Raw genomic sequence first — 23,206 nt, 5'->3', positions numbered from 1 at the left:
GTAGCTGCCAGCCTATGCCACAGCCACAGACATGTGGGAGCCAAGCCGAGTCTGCAGCCTACACCACAGCTCACGGCAACACTGGATCTTTAACCCACTGAGCAAGGCCAGGGATCGAATCTGCATCCTCATGGATATTAGTCAGATTCGTTAACCACTGAGCCACGATGGGAACTCCTCTGGAATATTTCTACTTCCGTGTCCATTCCCCAAGTTGAGGTAGGACTCTGTCCAGTTTCAGCAGGAAGTAGCAAGAGCAGTTATCACCCTGTTCCCTGGAAAACTTGAGGAAAGATAAAATGAAGTGGGGATTTAAGACCAAGTCCACCTAAAACTGAGTTCCTTTGTTGAGTTTATGATTAACGTCTCTACCTGAAATGCTTATTCACTTTCTTGCCCAAAACCTGTTCTCTTCAAGATTGAGGAGTATCAAAGAAAACGGGGAATCTAACCAAGCAGGGCCCTGTGGGGCTCCTGGGCACAAATGCCTTTCTGGGTCCCCCATTTCTTGTTGTTAGGAAATGGGCCTCATTCAGCCTCCCTGGCCTTCCCTGAGTTCCAAGGGGCAGGTTCAGACAGTTGCTGAGCAGGGAAGGAAGGGGATGCAGAGCCAAGGGAGGAACAGTCAAGAAACAATAGTACAGCCTTGGGGCAGGATCCTGGTCCCCTCTCAAGGGATACACATAGTGACACAGGCAACTTACACATCTAAGAGAAAAGTTATATTCCTTATGCCTCTTTTAGAAATGAATACTTAAAAACTGAACAGCTTAGAGCCCTTCCTTGTGCTTCTCCCTAGCTTAATTGCACCCTAAACACAATCGCTCATAAGCTAAAGATTAAGCACCCGGAGCACAATTGCTTGTGGGTTAAAGATTATTAGCACGTGATGTTTTTCAGGAACTTTCCTAGTTTGTTCTAATCTCTGGTCAGTATGCCCTTTTGCAAGTACTGTTATTCTAGGCAGTAACCCAGGAGACCACCACCACGATCATGCCAAGATCTCCAACACCAGCTTCAGTGACTAAGATTCCCCCAAAGAAAGAAGAATGCATGTTTGCCCTAATCCTGATACCTATCTGAAAGCCTGTTTTTCTCCTTTTTACTATAAAACTCCCTGCAGTTCTTCCCAGTGAAAAATTAAAACAATCTTTAAGGCATTAGCCTTCCACGGCTTAATTGCACCCTTAATTGCACCCTAAACACAATCGCTCATAAGCTAAAGATTAAGCACCCGGAGCACAATTGCTTGTGGGTTAAAGATTATTAGCACGTGATGTTTTTCAGGAACTTTCCTAGTTTGTTCTAATCTCTGATTGATATGCCCTTTTGCAAGTACTGTTATTCTAGGCAGTAACCCAGGAGACCACCACCACGATCATGCCAAGATCTCCAACACCAGCTTCAGTGACTAAGATTCCCCCAAAGAAAGAAGAATGCATGTTTGCCCTAATCCTGATACCTATCTGAAAGCCTGTTTTTCTCCTTTTTGCTATAAAACTCCCTGCAGTTCTTCCCAGTGAAAAATTAAAACAATCTTTAAGGCATTAGCCTTCCATGGCCTGCTTTGCCTGGCAAAGCAAAAAAAGCTGTTTTTTTTTTTTCTCTTTCATCCAAAACTCTGTCTCCGCATTTCTATTCGGGCCTGGTGGACAGAGGCTGAGTTTCAGCAACAATCTTCCCACATAAATCTCCAGCTCGCCCTCTTCTGTGAAAATACTGTGGCTTCTGCTAGAGCCCCCCATTTCCCAGGAAGTCCTGGAGATAATCTGGGGAAGTGAAGAAGGCCTCCCCCAGCTCCCTGAGAACTGGCTCAACAGGTCTCAGGATTGTTATGCAGGCCACCTGAATAGGGGAATCTGCAGCTGCTTGGCTTCTATTTTTTTCTCCCTCCTTCCCCTCCAACTTTCTCAGCTCCCTCAGTTTGTCTATACATTTCCCTCAAGAATTGGTTCTCCTCAGGCCTGAATCTTCCATCTCCACCCTTGTGGCAGGAAGGAGCCTTCAGTTTACGTGGTTCATTTCTCAGTTTTCCCCTAGATCTTGCTGTTTCAGAGATAGAACAACTTTCTCCATCTTAAAACTCTCAGTCCCTCTCCTAAGATTTATATCAGGGAACAGGCATAGTCAAAAGTCATAATAGTATCAGTGTTGTAATACTAGAAATCTCAATTTTCTTCTAGACATTTCCATGCCTGGAGCTATTTTTCTGGGGTTACCGGAAAGGGGAGTCCTCTCATCTACAGGTTCCCACAGAGTGGTAGCAGCTCCACTTTCCAGCCCCACCTCCTCCTTACCCCAAGTGGCCCCAAATCCCCTCTGAAAGAGTGCAGTTCAGGTATCAGCATGTCAACCTATAAGACTTGAGGTGGGGTAGAGAGGGTACGGAAGGTTTAGATCAAATGTCCTGAGTGAGACAGGACCAGGTTGTCCCCGACACAAAATAGCTGTGAAGTAGCTGCCGTAGGCGCCCATTTTGGATTAGAACAGCCCCAGGCGTGAACTAAGACTGTCCGTAGCTCTTGGATTAGTCATAGCATTGAAGAGGAGAAGACAGAGCACCAGGCTGTGCCTGACAGGGAGTCTGGAGTTTCCAGTTTCTAAATTCTGGGAGGCGTCAGCCAGGGGAGGGGCCTTCATGTAGGGGATGGGCAGGAAGCTGGGGCTGGGCCTCAGTCAGCTATGCAAGGCTGTGCAAGAAGAGGCAACACGGAATAGAAAGAGGATCCCAATAGCTTCCTTGAAACTCAGGAGAGTGGATACTCCGGCTTTGACCACCTAAGACGCCCCTCTTGCTCCAAAGAGTATAACTCCATTCCTTATTCTGAGGCCTCTATTTATCCTGTTCCCCAAGGATGGAGCCACTACTAGGAGTAAAAATTGGCTGCCTGTTTGCCCTGCTGGTTCTCACTCTAATCTGTGGTCTTATTCCCATCTGCTTCAAGTGGTTCCAGACTGATAGAGCCACAGGTACAGCCCTACCACATCTTTGTCCCCATAATTTAAGTCTGACTTCAGCCCTTCACCCTCTCCTGGTATCTTGCTCTGATTCTCTCACCATCCCCAAGCTTGTGATATTGGGTGCTGCCTGTGGCCCTTTAATCACCTGTGTGTATCTCCTCATTGCCAACTGTATTGTAACTCCTTTTTTTTATTTATTAGGTCGTCACCGCCGGATCCTCAGCCTCCTGGGCTGCACTTCTGCAGGTGTTTTCCTGGGAGCAGGGTTCATGCACATGACTGCTGAAGCCTTGGAGGGAATTGAGTCAGAGATCCAGAAGTTTGTGATACAGGTGAGCAGCAGAGTTGCTGAGCTGCATGGTTGTGAAGTCAGAATGATGAACAGAACTAGAGGAAGAAAGCGGGGAAAGGAATGACACGAATGACACGGGTGGAAGGACAAGGAAGATGACAGCTCTTTGTTGTGTGGAATGATGGAAAAAAGTCAGACTAAGAATTCCCATTTTGGCTCAGTGGGTTAAGAACCTGACTAGCATCCATGAGGATGTTGGTTTGGTGCCTGGCCTTGATCAGTGGGTTAAGAATCCGGCATTGCCATGAGCTGTGGTGTAGGTTACAGACATGGCTGAGATCCCACGTTGCTGTGGCTGTGACGTAGGCCGGCAGCTGTAGCTCTGATTCAACTCCTAGCCTGGGAACCTCCATATGCCATGGGTGTAACCCTAAAAAGAAAACAAACAAAAAACAAAAACAGGTTAGATTGGGTTTTAATAAGGAAAGTGGTGGAGCTGGAGGCATAGGACAGGGAGCTGAGCTATTTTTTCTCTTATCTAACTTGTGATTTTTGTCTCCTTAGAACAGGACAAAAAGTAAGGGAAATTCTTCTGATGATGCTGATTCATCTAATGTAAGTATCCTGCCAACCCCTTCTGGAGAGTAGGGAGAACCAGTGACTCCGTTTCATACCTAGACCTTTTTGAAAGGAGTGTTTTTGGAATTCCAGGAACCCCTTCTGTTCCTCAGCTCAGTCATTGCAGAGGAAAGGAGGAGACAGCCCAATCCTTTTGGGCTTATGAGACCCCAGAAGGAGCCCTTGCTTAACTTCCCTTCTTTCTCTGGACCCTTTGACGTGCTTCACATCATTTCCCCATATTTCTAACTCTGTTTGTATTGTTTCCCTTAGTCCCTCTGATATTCGTCTTGTTGTATGTCCATGTCTACTCTTGGCTTCATTCCCCTTTTATATGTTCTATTACCACACTTCCCATTCTCTTTAGTCTCCCAAATCTGTGTCCATCCAATGGCATTTCTTCCCTTCCTCTTCCATCTCACAGCCCCTCTTTCTGTTCCTAGGTGGAGTATCCCTATGGAGAGCTCATCATTTCCCTAGGCTTCTTCTTTGTCTTCTTTTTGGAGTCACTGGTATTGCAGTGCTGTCCTGGGGCTGCTGGAAGATCAACAGTGGAGGAGCAAGAATGGGGTATGGCTCCTGGCCTTGAACTCCACAGCCATGGACCTCTACCCTCACCCTCACAGAGTCCCCTTCGAGCCCTCATCCTCTTGCTCTCACTCTCCTTTCACTCCGTGTTTGAAGGTCTAGCAGTGGGGCTGCAGCTAACAGTCGCAGCTACCGTGCAGCTCTGTCTTGCTGTCTTGGCTCACAAGGGGCTCGTGGTGTTTGGTGTGGGACTGAGGCTGGTAAAGATAGGCACTGGGTCATGCTGGGCCATTCTCTCCATATTGTCACTAGCTCTCATGTCCCCCCTGGGCCTAGCCCTAGGGCTGGTGGTGTTTCAAGGAGACTCTGAAGGAGGGAAAGGCTTGGCCCAGGCTGTGTTAGAAGGTGTGGCAGCAGGCACCTTCCTATATGTCACCTTCCTAGAAATTCTGCCCCGAGAGCTAGCAGGTCCTGAAGGCCCTCTGGCTAAGTGGGGCTGTGTAGCTGCTGGTTTTGCCTTCATGGCCTTTATTGCCTTGTGGGCCTGAGAGATTCCTAACTTTTCTCATAGACCTAAGATGACCTCCCTACCTCCAAGAGGTGCCTCCCAAATGATTTGAACCCTCAGACATTTCTTCCCTGAAACAAAGTGACTTTCACCGGGCATCTTTCCCACAAACTGGATCCCAGTTTCTCACTACACAAGATGCCATTTCTCATGCAGGACTGAGAAAAAGGATGTTTCGGTTGAGTGCCTTTTAAATGCAGGATTGATATAAAGACCATCACTCCAGAATTTGATTCTGGTCCCATTTGTGCTACTGTGTGTAATAAAATGTCCATTTTATCCTTCCCCTTCAGCCATGCTATACTTCATTTCTCCCAATTACCTAGGAGATGCCTCAGACAGGAGATGGTGGAGTGGGGAATGGGAAGAATGAGTGTGGGATGCAGTCTCATCTTCTGAAACTGGGCCCCTAGTCATTCTCTCAGGGGCAGGCCATGCTCCTCGAGACTTGGGAGCATTGCTGAAGTTCCAACAACCCACTACCACTTTATGCACAGGTATTGAGAAACAGCGCCAGAATTCTCAGCATTTAGGGAGAAGAGGTTTAAAAACAGAAACATTGGGGATCTAGATTTTATTTTTCTATTCTAACCACACCCACTCTACTCCTAGTACCTATTTTCAGCCTCCCACAGACTCTTGAGATAAGGCTAAGTGGAACCTATTTCCACCTGGTTCCTATGTTTTGGGCTGAGCCCTGAGTGGCTTCAGGGACACTCCAGCTCTTCTCTGAATCTCTGTCTCTTTCCAGCTGCCTTGGGCTGAGGGATTAAGAAACAGTGTGTTTGAAGAGGAAGAAAGGCTCCAGATAAATGCCTGGGGTGATTACTTGGTCTTTCACAACTTGGCGGCTTTCCTTCTGCCTTCCTCACCTGCGGAGGTGGCTCCAGCCCCTCCCCAGTAGACCATCCTTTCTCCTTCTGCTCCTTCTCCTCCCTTAGAGGTTTAAGTAACTCATACAAAGTGTTGCTTCTCTTAAAAACTGCTAAGGACAAATAGGAAAACTGGTTATCTGGAGTTGAGGAGAAGCAGGAGGGCTATTGCCTAGCCCCTGACCCATGAGATGGAGGAATATTTCAGACTTAGTGGAGAAATGGGGAAAGAGAAGTTATACCCCATGAGCTCAACCACTCACCTGTTTGCCTCTTCTCATATTTTCAGTGTGGAAGCCCCAGCGACCTTAACAAAGTCAAGGTCTCCTGCGTTTCATTCCTGTCTCAGTTTGTCTTCTGTCCATCCCGTTCCCCTCCCCATCAGTTGAGCTACACCAACCTCCTCAAAAACCCAGCTTGTGCAGGGTTCATTGAGAAGGTAATAGTGTTTCTTAGGCAGGTTAGTAGGTAGCCCGGAGGCCCTCCCAGTTGAGGTTGACTTTTGAAAGGGCACGTAGTCATGTACTTATTAATCTTGCTGACGCTGCTAAGACTGCTTGCGGACATTCCATAAACCATAAACAGGGACTATTCTCCTCTGGCTAGTTTCAAGCTGATTGTATCTTAGATGTCTGCCTTGGGAAACCTGAGTTAAAGAGTGTTTAAGGTTTGATTTATCTTTAGAAACCATGAAAAATGTGTATAAAAACTTGCTTTCTGACTCTTGGGGGGTATCTTCCTACCCCTTCTGGTGTCTGTGCCAGGAGCTGTCTCTGTTGCTACCATAAAATTCTCTTTTCCTGGGAACCTGGAGTGGTTCAGGCTGTTTGATCTGAGAGAGAAAATTCCTGAGAAGATTTCATCTCCTCTGCAGGAATCCTGAACTCAGAGTACACCTGCCATGCCTGGCTTCAAAGGCAAACTTCAAGAAAAACTAAATAAAAATATCTGACACAGGAAATAATTTCCCTGAAGCACCACCCTGTTCTGTTTTCTCTTCTGCATTAAATGCCCTCGTGTGGAATATACTCATATGTAGTAATAATTGAATTTCTACATTGAGCACCTGGCACCGTGGTACTGCTTTCACATATATTCTCTCACCTTCCCAGCCCTGTCAGGTAGATATTATCCCTATGGTAAGTCTAGGAAAGTGAATTTAGAAAAGTTAAATAACTTTATCACATAGCTAGCTAGGTTTCAAACCCATGTGTCTATGATTCTAAGAAAAAGTACAAGATGTAGATTCTCTTCTCTTCCTTACCTTTCCCTCCCCGTCTTATGTTAGGGTCTTAGAAGAAAGCAGAGGGCACACTGGATAAGTGAGGCAAGTTTAATAAAGGGATTGTATGGAAAGCTGTGGGCAGGCTTAAGACAGAGCAGCAAGGGATGGCACAATCCCTGGGGCTGAATAACACCGATGCAGGGGAGTTCTCCTCGTGGTGCAGTGGTTAATGAATCCGACTAGGAACCATGAGGTTGTGGGTTCAGTTGCTCAGTGGGTTGAGGATCCGGCGTTGCCGTGAGCTGTGGTATAGGTTGCAGACGTGGATCAGATCCCGAATTGCTGTGGCTCTGGCCTAAGCCATAGGCTACAGCTCCAATTCGACCCCTAGCTTGGGAACCTCCATAAGCTGCGGGAGTGGCCCTAGAAAAGACAAAAAGACAAAAAAAATTATATATATATATATATATGTATGTATATATATACACCAATGCAGTTACCTAGGAGCAGTTACCAGAAACCAGAGGGCCGACCAATAAGAGCTGCGGCATTAGTAGAGGGATACAACCAACCTGCAGGGACTCAATCAGGAGGAAGCCAGAGGAGCATCCTCACTCTCCTCTTCTACTCATTGACCTACTGCCAGTGTCTCTTGTTGGCCATTCCCAAAGAGAAGCCAAGAACGAAAATGTCTGCTGGTGCATTGCAGATAGCTCAGCCTCATTTGGCATGAGTCAGAAAGAAATCTGGAATTCCTAATGTGGCTCAGCAGGTTAAAAACCCAGCTAGTATCCCCATGAGGATGCAGGTTCGATTCCTGGACTCGCTCAGTGGGTTAACCTTCTGTCATTGCCTCAAGCCATGGCGTAGGTTGCAGATGTGGCTCAGATCTGGCATTGCTGTGGCTGTGGTGTAGCCCCAGCTGCATCTCCAATTCATCCCCTAGCCTGGGAACTTCTATATGCCACAGGCGTGGCCCTAAAAAAGAGAGAGAGAGAGAGAGAGAGAGAGAGAGAGAGAGAGAGAGAGAGGAAGGGAAAGAAAGAGAAAGAAGGAAGGAAAAGAAAGAAAGAAACCTATAGGGCAAACAGAAGACTTCCCCCACACATTGATTCTCTTCTGCTTTCAGCTCAAGTGACCTTGCCAGGACTTTGGAAGGGGGAATTGGAAGGGACATGATTATATGGAAGTGAAGGAGCTATTTCTGATACAGAGGATTTGTACTATAGAAAGGAGGCTTGAGAAGAAGCACATTAGACTCCAAGGCTCCTCATGTTTCTGGGTCACTGATGCTATCAGCATTTGAGGTCAATGAGGAGAGGCTGGAGATTTCAAGCATGGGTGGGTCATGTACTTTTTATCTCCTCCCACCCCAGGAGCCTTTAGATTCCCCTTTAGCCTACTCTGCTTTCAGCCATCCTTCCAACCACCATTTCTGTTTCTTTTCCCAAGAACCTTACTGACTAGGACAGGAACCATGTTTAGTTTGAACCATGCTGTATCGGTTTAAGAAAGCTTGAGAATGCTGCATAGAGAGAACACTGGGATCAGGGAGAAGAACAATCTTGATCATTTTCAAAAGCTATGAATGCCCATTGAGAAACTTGGGAGGTCTCTAAGGGAGCAGATAGTGAATGTGATTTCTGAGAGCTTGAAATGTGGAAGAATGGAATAAGACAGGAGGGAGAGCTGAGTTAGCTGGGGCATGGCGACTAGAAGCCAGATTCAGAACTGAACCTTGATTAGCCTTGGGAGATAGGTTGTAACAGAAGAAAATTAGAATCATGAGAGTTGAAAGATAATAATGGGAGTAAAGATACACAGGTTGGGAAAATGAATAAGAGGAGAAGCAAGTTGGAATAGTCCAAGAGAATGTACATGGAACAATTTTCAAGTCTTCTAAACTCCTGGGCCTCTTTCCCACCCCTCATTCTCCATCCTACACATGTATATATGTGTATATATATATATATACATATATATATTTAAACAGAAAAAAAAAAACAGCAACAAAAATGAGACTTCCATCTGCCTTCCCTCTTTGAGCCGGCTTTCCATTTTTGCACCGATAAATGATTCTCTGAAGCAACATTCTGGAGCTCCACACTTTTCCTTGCTTACAAGCTAGGGATTGGGTTTGGCTATTGCAAGTATAAGGTGATAATTTGTGAAGAAAGGCAGATGGGGAACAGCATCAAAGAGAAACCGGAGTTCATTGAATACCCCGGAAATGGGTGGGAGGCCAGCCACAGACCAACATACATGAACAAGATATGCTCAGGAATAAAAACCAAAGAGCTCCAGACTAATTTGTGAGAAAATTCATGCCACTTGGCCTTCCTCTTTCTCCAGAGGAAATGGTCCCTTGGTCCTGACTCTAGGTGATAGAGTACAAGAAACAGCTGCCAGGGAGTTCCTGTTGCGGTTCAGTGGATTAAGAACCTGACATAGTATCCATGAGGATGCGGGTTTGATCCCTGGCCTCACTCAGTGGAGGATCTCGCCATTGCCATGAGCTGTGGCATAGGTCACAAATGCAGCTCGGACCCCTCGTTGCTGTGGCTGTGACATAGGCCGGGAGCTGCAGCTCTGATTCAACTCCCTAGCCTGGGAAAAAAGAAAGAAACAAAACAAAACAAAAAGAGTGAAAAGGAGTTCCCATCATGGCTTGGTGGTTAACAAATCCAAGTAGCATCCATGAGGATGCAGGTTGGATCCCTGGCCTTGCTCAGTGGGTTAAGGATCTGGTGTTGTTGTGAGCTGTGGTGTAAGTCGCAGACACAGCTCAGATCCCGCATTGCTATGGCTGTGGCATGAGCCGGCAGCTACAGCTCTGATTCGACCCCTAACCTGGGAACCTCCATATGCCCTGGGTGCAGCCCTAGAAAGACAAAAACCAAAAATAAAATTAAATTAAATTTAAAAAGTGAAAAAAAGAAATGGTTTTCAGAATTGGAGTGGGTTGGTACATGTTAGTGTCCCAACTAGCCAGACACTCTCACATTCCCCCCACTGACCTGAGGGAGGAACCCACAGCCACTAGGAAAAGTGAAGCAAAAGGGGTACATACAGGGTTTACATGCATATCCCAGTCTGAGGAGATGCTTAAAAACACCTGTTGTCAATTATTTCTTTTTCATTTCAATCTTGTTCTGAGTTACTATCTTTAGACTTGTTGAATATCAAAAACAGAAAGCATTCTACTCTTACTGTATATTTATCCAATTTGGGGAATTCTGATGCTGGTGAGGAGAGAGGGTGTAAACGCCTTAAACTCCAGGCACCGTTTACCCTGACCACACCCCTGGCCTCTGCTCAGAATTGACTCTCATTTTCCAGTTAGTCCAGAAATCTCTCTAGAAAAGTGGCACCTCCCACTCTGGCGTTTTCCTTTCAGAGGAGGACTCTCTGAAACTTACCATCTAACCCTCCTACTGCAGTTTTGCTGTTTTGAATGCTCCTTTAGAGAATCACCCTTTCATGTCTTTTTACCAGTTCCAGAATTTTCAGACTGACACCACAAGGCTCTCATCACTTCTAGTTGGTGTTTTGTTTTGTTTGTTTGTTTGTTTTGCTTTTTAGGGCCACACCCATGGCATATGGAGGTTCCCAGGCTAGGGACAGAATAGAAGCTGCAGCTGCCAGCTTACACCACAGCCACAGCAACTCGGGATCGAGATCCGAGTAGGATCTGCAATGTATGCCACAGCTCATGGCAATGCCTGATCCTTAACCCACTAAGCGAGGCCAGGGATTGAACCCACATCCTCATCGGTACTAGTCGGATTCTTAACCTGCTGAGCTACAACAGGAACTCCTGTTCTTCTAGTTTTAATTCACCTCCCATGGCTTGTTTGCTTAGCTATCTTGGGCTTCTGTCCCTAAAGTTAGGGAAATATTCCCTGAGAATGAAAGGAAGAGAGAAACAGAGTCCAAAGCCTGAAGCAGAGACAAAAAGGAGGTCATTTGCGGTTGAGCTTCTGTGAAGTCACCCCACTTCACCTCCAATCCTCTGAGTTCCAATCTCGAGAATGGGCGGGAGCCACAGATCACTGCTGACACAGATCACTGCTGACAGTGGTATCAGGCCCTTCTACATAGCTACAGCTAGAATCACAAAGAACAATGAGGGGTTTAGGAAGGGACCTGGAGCTGGGGAAAGTTAGGAAGAACCATATCCACCACAGGAGGGCACTATGTCCCCATGGGCTAACCCAGAGTGTGCAGGACCAACAAAGCAGAGAGGTCAGTCAAGGACAGCAAAGCCCCTCTCCCTTGCTCCCAGCAGACAGCATCTCTCCCTCTACCTAACTCTTGGGTTTCTTATAGACACAGAGACATCTGTTGGAGAGGAACACACACAGCCACCATTCACTTCACACACCACCTCCATGACAGATACATGCACAAGCTCTCTCACGAGTACACACAGATGTAATTTGCTCCCACTTCCGAAGATCACCCTGCCAACAGTATTATCTTTGTAGGTAAATGTACTGAGACGACCTGCCCTCCTTTCTGTAACAAACATCAGCAGAGATTGCCAGTCAAGGCTGACACGGGTTGGAATTCTTTGCCTTTTCCTCACATTTTGTTTATCTAGGAGCTGATTGGTCCAATGATTCCCATTATGCTATTTCTTTTCTTTAGCATGGCATTTAAGCACTCTTTGCTACCTGCCCTGTGTGTGGTTACCCAATACCTTGCCATCAGTAGCTAGCTCTGTAACCCAGCTGGTCACCTAATACTGCCCCCTTCTGATCCTGGCCTAGGGCATTTAAAATAGACGTGGTCCTGGGAGAGAGAGTGAGGAACTGCTCAAGATGCAGGAACAAATTCGATGCCCCAGTTCTATGCCACTGTGTCAGCACCAGACACCAAGCTGCATTCGTCCTCAGCTCAGTTCCGCAGAGGGAAGTATAATTGCCTGAGGGGGTTCTATAATCTAGCAAATGACCTTGGAATACTCCATCAACAGTCCTCTTGCCAGTAACACTATATGGTGCCTTCTCATTTGGACTTCCTATGCCCCAAGAGCCCCAAGAATCAGCCTACAACAGCCACAAAATATCTAAAGTCCTCTTGATGATTATTGCTCATACTTGTTGAAAAGCTTCCCAGAGAACCACAAACATAATCTAATTAACTCCCTGAATTCTTGGATTCATAGGGGAGGAGAAATTCCAGAGAGGAAATCCTTTTTGCTGTGATTCTTCTGAAGGCATTTTTGGATTTGTATCAACTATAAGCTACCCAAACATTCTAGTAACTGCATGAGGGTCTGGTCCACGGACTGTATTCAACCATCTAAAATGGCATCTATGGGAGTCCCTGCTGTGGCCCATTGGGCTAAGAATCTGACCCTAGCCACTAGGGTTGCTGCCGAAGTGCGGGTTTGATCCCCTGCCCACCACAGTGGGTTAAAGGATCTGGCATCGCTGCAGCTGTGGCTCAGATTCAGTCCGTAGGCGAAATTCCATAGATCATGGGTTTGACCTTAAAAAAAAAATGTTATCTAGGTGACCCTAAGGAGGGTCCTGCCAGAAAATGGTTCCAAGTTGTGCTTGGACATGTTAGTCAGCTTTCTGCACTTCCTCCTTTGAGATCATGATGTTGATGCCATCTCTGAAATGCCATATGGAATTTCTCAATGGTCCATTCCACTGATACAGAAATCTCCTAAGGAAGTTTTCATAAGGAACATCTGAGTAGCTCCTCCCTTCCCAAACTTGAAAATACTATCAATATCAAGGATAATACCATTCTTTTTTTTTTTTTTTTTTTTTTTTTTTTTTTTTTGCTTTTGCTTTTTAGGGATGCACCCGCAGTATATGGAAGTTCCCAGGCTAGGGGTCAAATTGGAGCTACAGCTGCTGGCGTATGCCACAACCACAGCAATGCAGGATCTGAGCCACATCTGCAACCTACACCACAGCAACACCAGATCCTTAACCCACTGAGCGTGGCCAGGGATCAAACGCACAACCTCATGGTTCCTATTTGGATTTGTTTCTGCTGCACCACAATGGGAACTCCCAAAGATAATACCATTCTACTGGGGACCAGTGACCATGTAGTCTCATTCTGTGACATGTCTATGCTATATAAGCCCTCTCCTGCGGTTTATGTTACTTCGAGAGGAGAATGTGAGAGCTGGGCAGGGAGAGGGCAAGAAAGGAGGCGGGCACACTCAGACAAAGAAGAAGAATAGTGCTCAGATTCCGCTACAGTTTATTGTTACAGCAGACACTGTGGGAGACAGGAGGGCACCCTCCACACATAACACACTGTGGTCAGAGCCCCAAGGCAGCCCTTCCCACCCCTATGCCAAGCCCCAAGCAGCCCTGCCCAGCTTGGCTCCCTCCCCCCTCCCACTCTAGACACACACTGTCTAGGCAGCTACCAAAGTTAGTGCAGCCAATGGCCCCAGGCCCCTTCCTACTGCCCAGCTCCAATCCTTCCCTCACACTTGTTCACTGCCCACCACCTCCCATTCCAACTTCCATTTCCACACCGAATGTTTCTGTCACATCCTGAGGACCACTAAGCCAGCAGCAAGTCTCCCCGGCACACATTCGTGTAGGCCCATACCCTTCAGAGGTCTGAAGGGTTCATGAGAAGCCCTATCAGCTTTGGTGAGTGGTGCCAGCCCCAAGCCCCCTACCCTTGCGATATGGGATAAGGAGAGAGCATCCAGTGGAGACACCACGGACAACTACAGCAACCCCTTATCCCTTAGCGACAGACACCTAGATTAGGGAGAAGAGATACGTGCCTTCTCCACCTTAACACCAAGATGAAGGAGAGGGATCATTTAGGGGCCTGGGTCCCTAAGAGATATTAGGACATCTCTCCCAGGAGCTGAGGAGAATCACAGGTTAGAGGTCAAGGTTAGGGTAGCAATCAGAGATCAAGGTCATCTCCCCATATGATTTGCCCATCTTCCCTTGCTCCCTCTGGCCCAGCGCCCTAGGCACCTCCCAGGTTAGTGCTGGGGGAGGTGAGGGCTGGGTCCCACACCAGGGCAACAAGGGTCATTCAACAGGAGACCTCCATGGTGTGCCCCGGGGGCCCTGAAGGAAGAGTCCCAGACTCGCTGCTCTGGGACAAGGTGCGAGAGCGGGACCGGTTGCCATCAATGGAGGCTGCGCTGGTCAGGGAGGCTGTGCGAGACCGGGATAGGCGAGTCATGCAGGAGGAGGCCACTGTGAAGACAGAGGACGAGCAGACAGTCAGAGAGGTGGGGGGAAGAGCGGCTCGCAACTCAAAGTGGGGCCAGGGGTCAATGAGCTTGATTTAGCAGATGGTGGTAAGTCTAGGAATTCGCCTAAAATGGTTCCTCCCCCTGCGGTGCCCATCCCTCCTCCTTGCAGCAACCCCTGGTCCTCGTGGCATCCTCTGATCCCCATACTCACTATAGCCCATGCCCTGCAGGAAGTACTTGAAGGCCTCGGTCAGTTTGCCTGGCTGTGGAAGTAAAATGAAGAGAGGGAGACAGCAGGATGAGGTGAGAAGCTGAGCTGGAGCCTAAGGCCGTGGCAGATGGAGTGTGTGGCAAAGGGGATATAGTTCAGAGCCACTAGCATCCCATCCCTCGGATGGCAGAGGTACTCACCTGAGTCAGCTGCGGCTGACCTCCAGAGTCAGCCATCTGTTCAGGAGAGAACCATGCAGAAAAAGTGATACACACATTAAAAAATGAGCCATGCTGAGAGGTAGAAAAGGATCTCTCTTCCCTAGATTCCCCACTCCAGGCCTGTAAGGTGTTTCTTGTTTTTTTCACTCCACCTGCCCACTTGCTCCCATGCAGGTCCCTGGAAGACTTGCATCTGAATCTAAAGAACATGGCTCTGGACAGAGGGCCAGGAATCAGGCTTCGTGTGGAGTAGGGTTACTGACCTTGAGGAAAGAAGTCTGGGTGGGGTCCAGTTTTGAGTTGCATTCCACCTGCAGTAAGTAGGAGACTGAATGAGTAAGATCACATTCCCTGCGGCCTCTCCTAACTAAGGGACCCAGAGACCCAGTTCCCAGTTTCCTCTCTTATCAGCCCCCTATCCATTTCTTTCTTACTAGGAATCAACCTCTTAGGCCCCAAAGTTGCTCTTCCTGTCCCAAACAGAGCTTGCCTCTTGGCAAGCTAGCCCTCTGACTGCCCCCCTAGAACTCCAACCCTCCCTCATCCACCCCCAAATTCTCTACTGACCACTGCATCTTCATGGGGTGCTTGGTCTCCTACCACCAGCATCACAGGGCACCTAGAGGCACAGTGTTGGGGAGCAGGCGGTGAGCCCCTCGCAGTCCCTCCCCCACCTCTTCCCAGAAGAACACCTGGAAAATGTTGGCTCCAAAGAGGAAACAGCCTTCTGAACCCCGCCAATCCCAAGAGGGTTCAAACAGGGAAGACCTAATGGGTGGTGATGTGCTAAATAGGATAAGGTGGGAGGTGACAAGAAAACCCCTTGGCAAAAGACTCCCCTTCTTTTGGGGGGATTTTTTTTTCTTTTTAGGGCTGCACCTGCGGCATATGGAAGTTCCCAGACTAGGGGCTGAATCAGAGCTGCAGAGCTGCCAGCTATGCCACAGCCACAGCATTGTTGGATCTTTAACCCACTGAGCCACATCGGGAACTCCAGATTTCTTTCTGACCCATGCCGAATGAGGCTGACCTATCTGCAGTGCACCAGCAGACATTTTCAGTCTTGGCTTCTCTGTGGGAATGGCCAACAAGAGACACTGGCAGTGGCTCAGTGAATAGAACATAAACACCTGGGGAAGATCCAGGGAAAGAGGCCAAGCTTTACCCCTTAAAGTCTTACTTGAGAGTGACATCACCTCCGCGCTCAAAGTTCAGGTCTCGGCGGCTAAAGAGGGTTTAAAAAGAGTAGGAATTTTAGGCAAGCAGTGTTATCCACCCAGATAGAATCCAGCTGCCCTATGAGGGGCCATCTCCCTCCCCAAAATTAGAATCAAATATTGGTGATTTTTAAGTGGGGACTGAAGGAGAAGGTGGCAGGCAGGCCTGAAGCATGAGCCCTGTGGTCATTTGTGCCTGAGGTCCCTGGTCAGGGGGCAGTAAAGGGGATGAAGGGCACAAGGGCACGAGATCATCTTACTCCTGGGAATCCAAAAATCTAAGGAGGTAACAGGAGAGAGGGGGCTGGCTCCTCACGTTTCCCACTGGGTCTGCACCACAGCTGCCCCAGCTGCACAGCAAAGCCTCCACCTTGCATGGCCTGCTTCCTATCTTCCTCTCCTCCCCGGCGACTCCCCGTGACTTCACCCCTCGCTGCTTCTATATTTCTTTTACAAGCCCACACACTCAGGGGTTTTTTAGTTGTTTGTTGAATTTTCTTTTTAGGGCTGCACTTGCAGCACAGGGAAATTCCCAGGCTAGGGGTCAAACTGGAGCTACACCACAGCACATCTACACCACAGCCCCAGCAACGTGGGATCCGAGCCGAGTCTGCGCCCTACACCACAGCTCACAGCAACACCGGATCCTTAACCCACGAAGCAAAGCCAGGGGATCGAACCCCCATTCTCATGGATATTGGTCGGGTTCTTAACCTGCTGAGCCACAACAGGAACTCCACCCACTCACTTGTTGTAGCTGTTCCAGTACAATTCAATGTTTGCCAGGTTGGGGGCATGTGTAATGATATTTCTATACTTTTGTATTAACTCAGAATTTCCAGACAGCTCTTCCTGAAGGAAAGAAGAGGGGAAAAAATTAGGGCGGGGACGAGAAGTCGCCAGTTACTAGATGCGAAGAGTCAAGCCTCCTTCCCTCCCCAGATGCTGGACCAGGTAAGGAAGTCATCCCCAAGTATTCCAGGCCCTGCTGGTCACCTCTACTTCTTTTGTTTTCCACAACCACTTACCTGGCTGAAAAGATGCCCAAGGATCATCTCCGAAATGGAAGAGGTGAGGCCTGTAAGCTAAGAGGAAAAGGCAGGTGAGAAAGCTCAGGACATTATCAGGAGAAGAGACCCAAGCAAAGGGACACAGCTTCTTTCCTGTTCCATCCCCTGCCTCTTGAAGCTCACAGGCCGATCCATTCTGCCGGTAGGGCCTAAATGGACCCATATAAGGGGAAGCCCGCCCTGGATCTCAGCACACAGGCCCTTCCAAACCTTGTGGGCTGCCCAGTCCATCCAGCCCTTGGCATTGGGATCGATGTTGATGAGGACGAGACCCTCCACAGTATCCGGGTGACTAAGCTGGGGGCAGCAGAAGGGAGGGTAGTCAAAGGCAGGCATGGCTTTATCCCCTCTGGGCTAAGCTCCACCCACTCCAGGCTGAGCTCCACCCACTCCACGGTCCATGGGCCTGCCTGCCCCCCCATTACTCCCCAGCCTCCCCCCAAGCACACGCTGATAAATAATACTCTCCTACTTGCTCTGCCTAGGTCTTGGACCCGTCTTTCCCTCCTCTGGGGGTTTTTATTTCTTACAGCATATCGAGAGAGGACGTAGGCTCCAGCTCCAACACCAATTCCAATTATTGAGGAGAAACTGTGAAAGGGAAATGGGGGCCTAATGGGTCCTGGTGTCCCAAACTCTGACTCTCCAAACTCCTCACCCTCCTTCCTAAGGCCTCGGACACAAAGGACAGAAAGGGACCTTCCTTTGGGGGATGCCTCAAAAGAAGGTGCCAAGAAGCTAAAAATGGACGCTGGTGGTCCGTGTAGGTCCCCAAAGTCTTTCCCCAGCTCCCTCTAGGAGAGTGAGTGTCCCGAAAATGAATATCCATCCGCTGACCAATCAGACACTGTTTCCTACATAGTTCTTTGTCCATTCTCAACTTTCAGGAGCTAGTTCAACTTGTTCTCTTTTAGTTCCTGATTCCTCTAGAGGAACTGGGAAGAAGGGAACTTGAAGCAAGATGTTAAAAACAGATACAACTTCAGTGAACAACAGGAAGCATAGTGGGGAAGAGAGCCAAAGAGGTGAACCAGAGCTGCCCAGGGCCCCGGTGCCCAGAAAAAGCCAAGCCAAAGACAGAGCACAGGCATCGTGCAACACTCAGTGTGCACAACCGAGGCCTCACCCAGTTTTCTCTTCCTTCTCCCACTCCTCTTAGATGCAGGGCGGGCACCCAGTGCACCAGGTGTGTGTTTGGAGGAGGCAGAGGGAGTGGGAGGGAAAGACAGGTCTGTCTGGTTCCTCCCGGACCATGTCGCCCCCCTCCTCTTCTCTAGCTTCCAGATCAGAGAAGTCCCTCCTCAGCCTAAGGCAGGGCCATGCACCCAGCTTCCTCTTCCTCTCCTCTGTCCCTTAGGGCTACTCCGCTGACTCAAGTGTTTTCCAAATCCACCTGCTTCCTCTGACAATCAGGTGGGGGCATGGAGGAGGGAGGGTATATCTAGGCCAGACAGAATTCACCCAGAGCCTGGGTGGGCACAGGAGTTCTAAGGGCCACCCTGTGCTAGAGAGAGAACTCTGGCTTGGAGGGGCCCCCGAGCCTCTCACTTTAAGTACTGTAGGATGCACGGGATCATGTCTGCAAGCTGGTCCAGAGACGGGTACTGATATCTGGGGAGGAAAGCAATGTTAAGGAAAATACCAACCTGCCCCCAGGCCCCCACCTCAGTGTCCTCTTCATCCTCTCCCAGAATCACCACCACGCCCTTCCCTCCTCCCCTGGTCCAACCCCCAGGTCACACCTGTCGTGCGCCTCACAGTCTGAAGAGGAGGGAAGGAGCTAGTTCTCACCCCAAAGGGAACACGGGAGCCCCCTCTTCCATCCCAGGGGCATCCACATGGACCCGCACAAAGTTCTGAATGATTTCTTGCATATCCCCAAACTGAAACAGCGGCTGGAAACAGGATTTATCTAAAGAGAATCCCCATGACCCCAATAGTAGAATCAGACAGGAGAAATGTCCCCAAGTCACAACCCACCCTCTTTCTCTCCCGCCACAGTCAGACTAGGAGAGAACTTGACATGCCACGTGGCTCCCTTCCTGACCCTTCTTCTCACACCAGGGTTGTTTGCTTTAGTTTTTTTTGTTTTTTTTTTGTTTTTTTTTTTTTTCACATCAGGGTTAACCGTGCCCCCCTCCAGGCCTCTTCCCAGAAAGAAATGGAAGGGGAAGGTGAAGGCCCTTACAGTTGAGTCCCACATCATGGTAGGTGAGTATCGCTGGGCGTTTGGGCTTGGGGGTGCCATAGACAGTAAAAGTGACAGAGCCATAAGGTGTCTCCACACTGTGAGTCTGCAGGAAAAGAGGTCACCATCAGGTAGGATTTAGGCTGAGAAGAAAAGAGGCAGAAGAGGAACCTCCACAAAAGTTGGGGCTTTAAGGTGGGGGAGGGGCAAAGAGAGGCGATGGGACCCAAGATTTAGAAATAGCATCAGCAAGAATTTAGTTTGACACTGGAGGATGATTTTGAGGGTGGAAAAGCATAATGAAAGATTGGAGAGCATCAGGGAACTCTGCGTAGGGAGGAGAAAGGAAGGGAAGGGGAGCGACGGGGACAGGAGAGGACTGGAAAAGGAGAGGAAGCGGAGAGATGGAAAAGCCAAGAGCCGGGTAGGGGCCCTCTCCTTCCTGGGGAGAGCCCCTCCTCCCACCTGGGGCTGCCCCAAGCTGGTTACCTGTCCCTGGTCCAGGAGGATTCGGGCAGCTAACTCAGCCTCCTGGAGAGAGACACACAGATACACACAGAGACACACAGCCACGTAGGGTCACAGACGGAGAGACAGATACAGATAAAGAAAGGTAGGTAGAGAGACCAAAAGAGACCAAAGACAGAAAGAGGTTGACAAAAAGAGACATGGAAAGGATGAAAGTTAGTGTAGTGACAGGACAAAAGCCTGGGCTCTCGGTGTGGTGTATGGGGAGAGAAACACAGGTAGATGTGGAGAAAGTAGGGGTGTGGGTTAGAATGAGGTCATGAATTTGGGAAGGCAAGAAGTGGGGGGATGCCTGGAGTTCTGGAATTCAGGCCTGGGAGTCAGAGGGTCTCGGATAACCTTGGCCACCTCGGGTGTCTGCCCTGGCAACAGCGGTTTCTCCTCCGTGATCTGCACCTCCTGCAGCTCCGCCATGGTGGCCTGGCAGGGTGAGGAAACACGGAGACTGCAGAGGCTGCCCCCACACTGCCACACCTCCTCCAACGCCTGGCTTCCTCTCTCAGCACTGGACAAAGCAGTGTGCAGAGGGCCCCGGGAGCCAAGGACCTCTCCAGGACACACCAAGAGCCTTGCCTGCCCCCAGCGCTGGAACCAGGCTGCTGGGGGAGAGGGCTTGTGGAAGAGAAATCAGGGTACCACTTCCCCTCAGATTGGCCATCCCCAGCACCCCTCAACACCCACACCTCCCGAGCCTCCCCCCCATCCTGGATGGAAGTAATGGGGGTTGAGCAGCAATGCAGCTGTGTGTGTGGGTTTTCAGACTATATTTAGGGGCCACCCCATACTTCTAGTTTGGTAGGGGGTGAAAATAGTGGCTCAGTGACTGGGTACTCTAAAGATACTAAGGGATGAGTAGTAAAAGTTCACCATTGAATGTGACCTTCAACTAAAGTCCCAAGGTCAGCAGCTCAAAGGAGAGGGGCTAAAAATGATCTGAGAAACATGATCAAGAGGGGGAGGGGGGAAGACAAGAAAAGTAGGACAAGGTACATCTGTGTCCAGCTGATCCAATGCCTCCCTTCCTCCCAAGATGCTTCCTCTTGACTGCAAAGAAGTTAACATATGTTCAATTTTTGGCGGTTGCCGGGTTAGGAGGGGAGCACCTGTGCAGACCAGCACAGTGAAGGGCCTGCAGCCTGGGGGTGGGGTCACTTACTGGACTCCTATTGGCTGGACGCAGTGGGGTTAGGGGTCAGGGTTCTCACTCCTCCTGGCTCAGGGGTCTGAGAAAACAAGGCAATGAGGTGAATGACATGGGAGACAGACTCTGGGTCTTTTAGGGACAGAAAGCCAAGATCTGGACGACTGGGTCACCAACCCTTGCCCGGTCACTAACCTGCCCTAATCTGTACCCCTGAGTCCAGTGAACAAGCCTTCTCTAGGCTTCCACTAGAATCAATACAGGCTGGAGGGGCCTACGGGGCAACACAGAGAGCAGGTATCAGTTCAGGCTGGAAGGGTTTGGGGGGCGGGGAGGAGAAAAGGAAGTGCTGATGTGGAGGAAAGAGCATGGCTAGTGTCAGAACCTCTGGATTCTAGTCCCGGCTCTGCCTCTACCAGTGTGACCTTGGCTCAATCTGTCACTGTTCTTGCCTTCAATTTCTTATTTGCAAACTAGTCTGGACTAGGGGATCCCCAAGTTTTGACAGCTCTCAAGCAAAATGAGGGTAGCAGAGCACGACTGGTTCCACCATTAAAATTTTTGTTTGTTTGTTTAAACCTTATGCCGTCGCTTTTCTCCTCCGCCCAGTCTCGGTGTGGGTCCCACCAGTTTAGTTTAAGGGGGTGTGGGGGGAGGGATATTCCCACAATCTTTTCCCAGCCTCCCCCAACGACCCACAAGGGTCGAGCACCAGCTGGGAAGGGATGGGCAGGTCGGATGGGACTGCCTGGGCCCAGCCTCAGGGACCTGTTCCTTCCGTGCTCGTCCGCGTGGGGACTGACACGCTCGCGCGCCTGGCGCTGAGCGCCCTGTACCCTGGACACAGTCTCGCGCACGCCCCAAACACGCCCTGCAGCCCGCGGAGCCTCCGCCTTTGTGCGCAGTGGCCCAGCGGCCCTCCTCGCGGGCCCCTTCCCATGAGCCGTCAGCTCCAAGGGATTGGGATCAAACTGTCCCAAGGCCCCCGCTGGCGCCAGCCAGGCCCCGAGGCCCCTCGCAGGCCCTTCCCCCTACCTGCTGCCGCAGCGGCCGCTTCCACCTTCACTTGCCTTTGACTCTCTGGCCCGCCCCGGCTTGGGCTCCCCACAGACCCGCCCCCTGCCCGCCCCAGCCCGCCCACGGGCCGCCAGCTCCCCGCGGATCCGCCCCAGACCCCCTGTAAACACGCCCTCCCACCCCGCCCGAGGCTGCCTGCTGCCCAGGGAGGGACTGTGCTGGGGGCCCGAGGGACGCTCCGAAGAAAGCAATCTGCTGGGTGCTTCCAAGCTCCTCCCGCGCTCCCCATAACATCCGCCCCCCCCGCCCTGCAACGCAGCTGCTGTAGGGTGTGCGGGGATCCCTAAGTCTGGAGGGGGATCCCCACGCCTCCTCTCAACACTGCCCCCACCGGTGCCCTGAGTCTGCCTGTGGCACCCTGGCGCCTTCCTTCGCCCCCAGACTCAGTGGTGGGCACGGGTAGAAGTGAGACGAATCCAGGGTGCTGGCACCCATGATTTCGACTCCACCCGCCCGGAAACAGAGCTAGGTTAAGGAGGGATTGCTGCTGAGGAGGCGGAGGTCTCGCTCGCTGGGAGGGGAAAGTGTGACTGTACGGACTGAGGGGTGGGGTGGGGTACGGTGGGGTGGGGCGGGGGGTGGAGGGCCCAGGAGTTCCAGCTCTGGGGCGCCCAAGGTCCTGGTACCTCCTCTCTTTGCTGTGTCCCGACGCCTGCTCTCCGGCTGCTCCCTGAGAAGTTGGAAAACAAGGCGGAGGGGGGGGGCAGGGAATGCGGGGGCCGCTATAAATAGAGGGAGATCTCAGGAGGGAGGGGAGAGGATGACCAACGGGGGACTCCCGGGTCAAGGCCCGGGGGGGGGGGGGGCGGAGGAGGGGCCAGGGACCCCCAGGGGTTCTGACTCTTGGGTAAACAGGCTCGGGGTGGAGTTAACTCAGTGGAGGTGGAGTAGGGGCTTGGGGAGGACGCAGTGTCCTGGGCCGGGACCCAAGAGACCCTGTGGCTTCAGTGCTAACCCCTTCTAGTCTGGCCCAGAGAAGAAGAGTGAGACCAGCTGGGCCAGGCAGAATCGCATTGCCCAGGGGATGGTTTTTCAGCGACTGACTGCTGCTTGTCTCAGGGACTGGGTGGGTTTGACTTCCTGGACCCCTCACTCGCCCTGCCCTCCTCCCACTTAGATGCACCCTCCCCATGCTCCTAAGAGGGAAGCCACCCGGAATGGGATAATTGTGTGGCTAAAGGGATTCAAAGTTGTCTTGAACAATAGGAAATCCAGACTGGATTTCTCCCCACCTGCACCCCTTCCAGCTCTCCTCCCCCTTGGGGTCCCCACCTCATCCTCCTTC

The 23,206-nt window shown here is 50.2% G+C and overlaps 2 protein-coding genes across 20 annotated transcripts; one reads left to right on the top strand and one right to left on the bottom strand.

Annotated features, from left to right (window-relative positions):
- On the top strand, positions 1,595 to 6,867 carry SLC39A2 (solute carrier family 39 member 2). 5 transcript variants are annotated; one of them, XM_005658930.3, is made up of 5 exons: positions 1,595 to 2,970; positions 3,163 to 3,293; positions 3,818 to 3,868; positions 4,315 to 4,441; positions 6,714 to 6,867. In XM_005658930.3, exons 1-5 carry the CDS (start codon positions 2,856 to 2,858, stop codon positions 6,779 to 6,781), a joined length of 492 nt encoding a protein of 163 aa, XP_005658987.1. In that variant the 5' UTR covers positions 1,595 to 2,855; the 3' UTR covers positions 6,782 to 6,867.
- NDRG2 (NDRG family member 2) lies at positions 13,279 to 22,759 on the bottom strand. Of its 15 annotated transcripts, none has more exons than XM_021098384.1 (18): positions 22,548 to 22,642; positions 21,040 to 21,118; positions 20,860 to 20,926; positions 20,043 to 20,123; positions 19,665 to 19,706; positions 19,176 to 19,281; positions 18,779 to 18,899; positions 18,536 to 18,598; positions 17,518 to 17,578; positions 17,198 to 17,284; positions 16,946 to 17,002; positions 16,666 to 16,769; positions 15,881 to 15,925; positions 15,268 to 15,319; positions 14,964 to 15,011; positions 14,680 to 14,715; positions 14,480 to 14,531; positions 13,279 to 14,269 (listed from the first exon to the last, which is right to left on the bottom strand). In XM_021098384.1, exons 4-18 carry the CDS (start codon positions 20,115 to 20,117, stop codon positions 14,103 to 14,105), a joined length of 1,116 nt encoding a protein of 371 aa, XP_020954043.1. In that variant the 5' UTR covers positions 20,118 to 20,123; positions 20,860 to 20,926; positions 21,040 to 21,118; positions 22,548 to 22,642; the 3' UTR covers positions 13,279 to 14,102.

The sequence above is a fragment of the Sus scrofa genome, chromosome 7 (assembly GCF_000003025.6).
Source record: "Sus scrofa isolate TJ Tabasco breed Duroc chromosome 7, Sscrofa11.1, whole genome shotgun sequence".
NCBI classification, from domain to species: domain Eukaryota; kingdom Metazoa; phylum Chordata; class Mammalia; order Artiodactyla; family Suidae; genus Sus; species Sus scrofa.
This window is presented reverse-complemented; position numbering and strand designations above follow the sequence as displayed.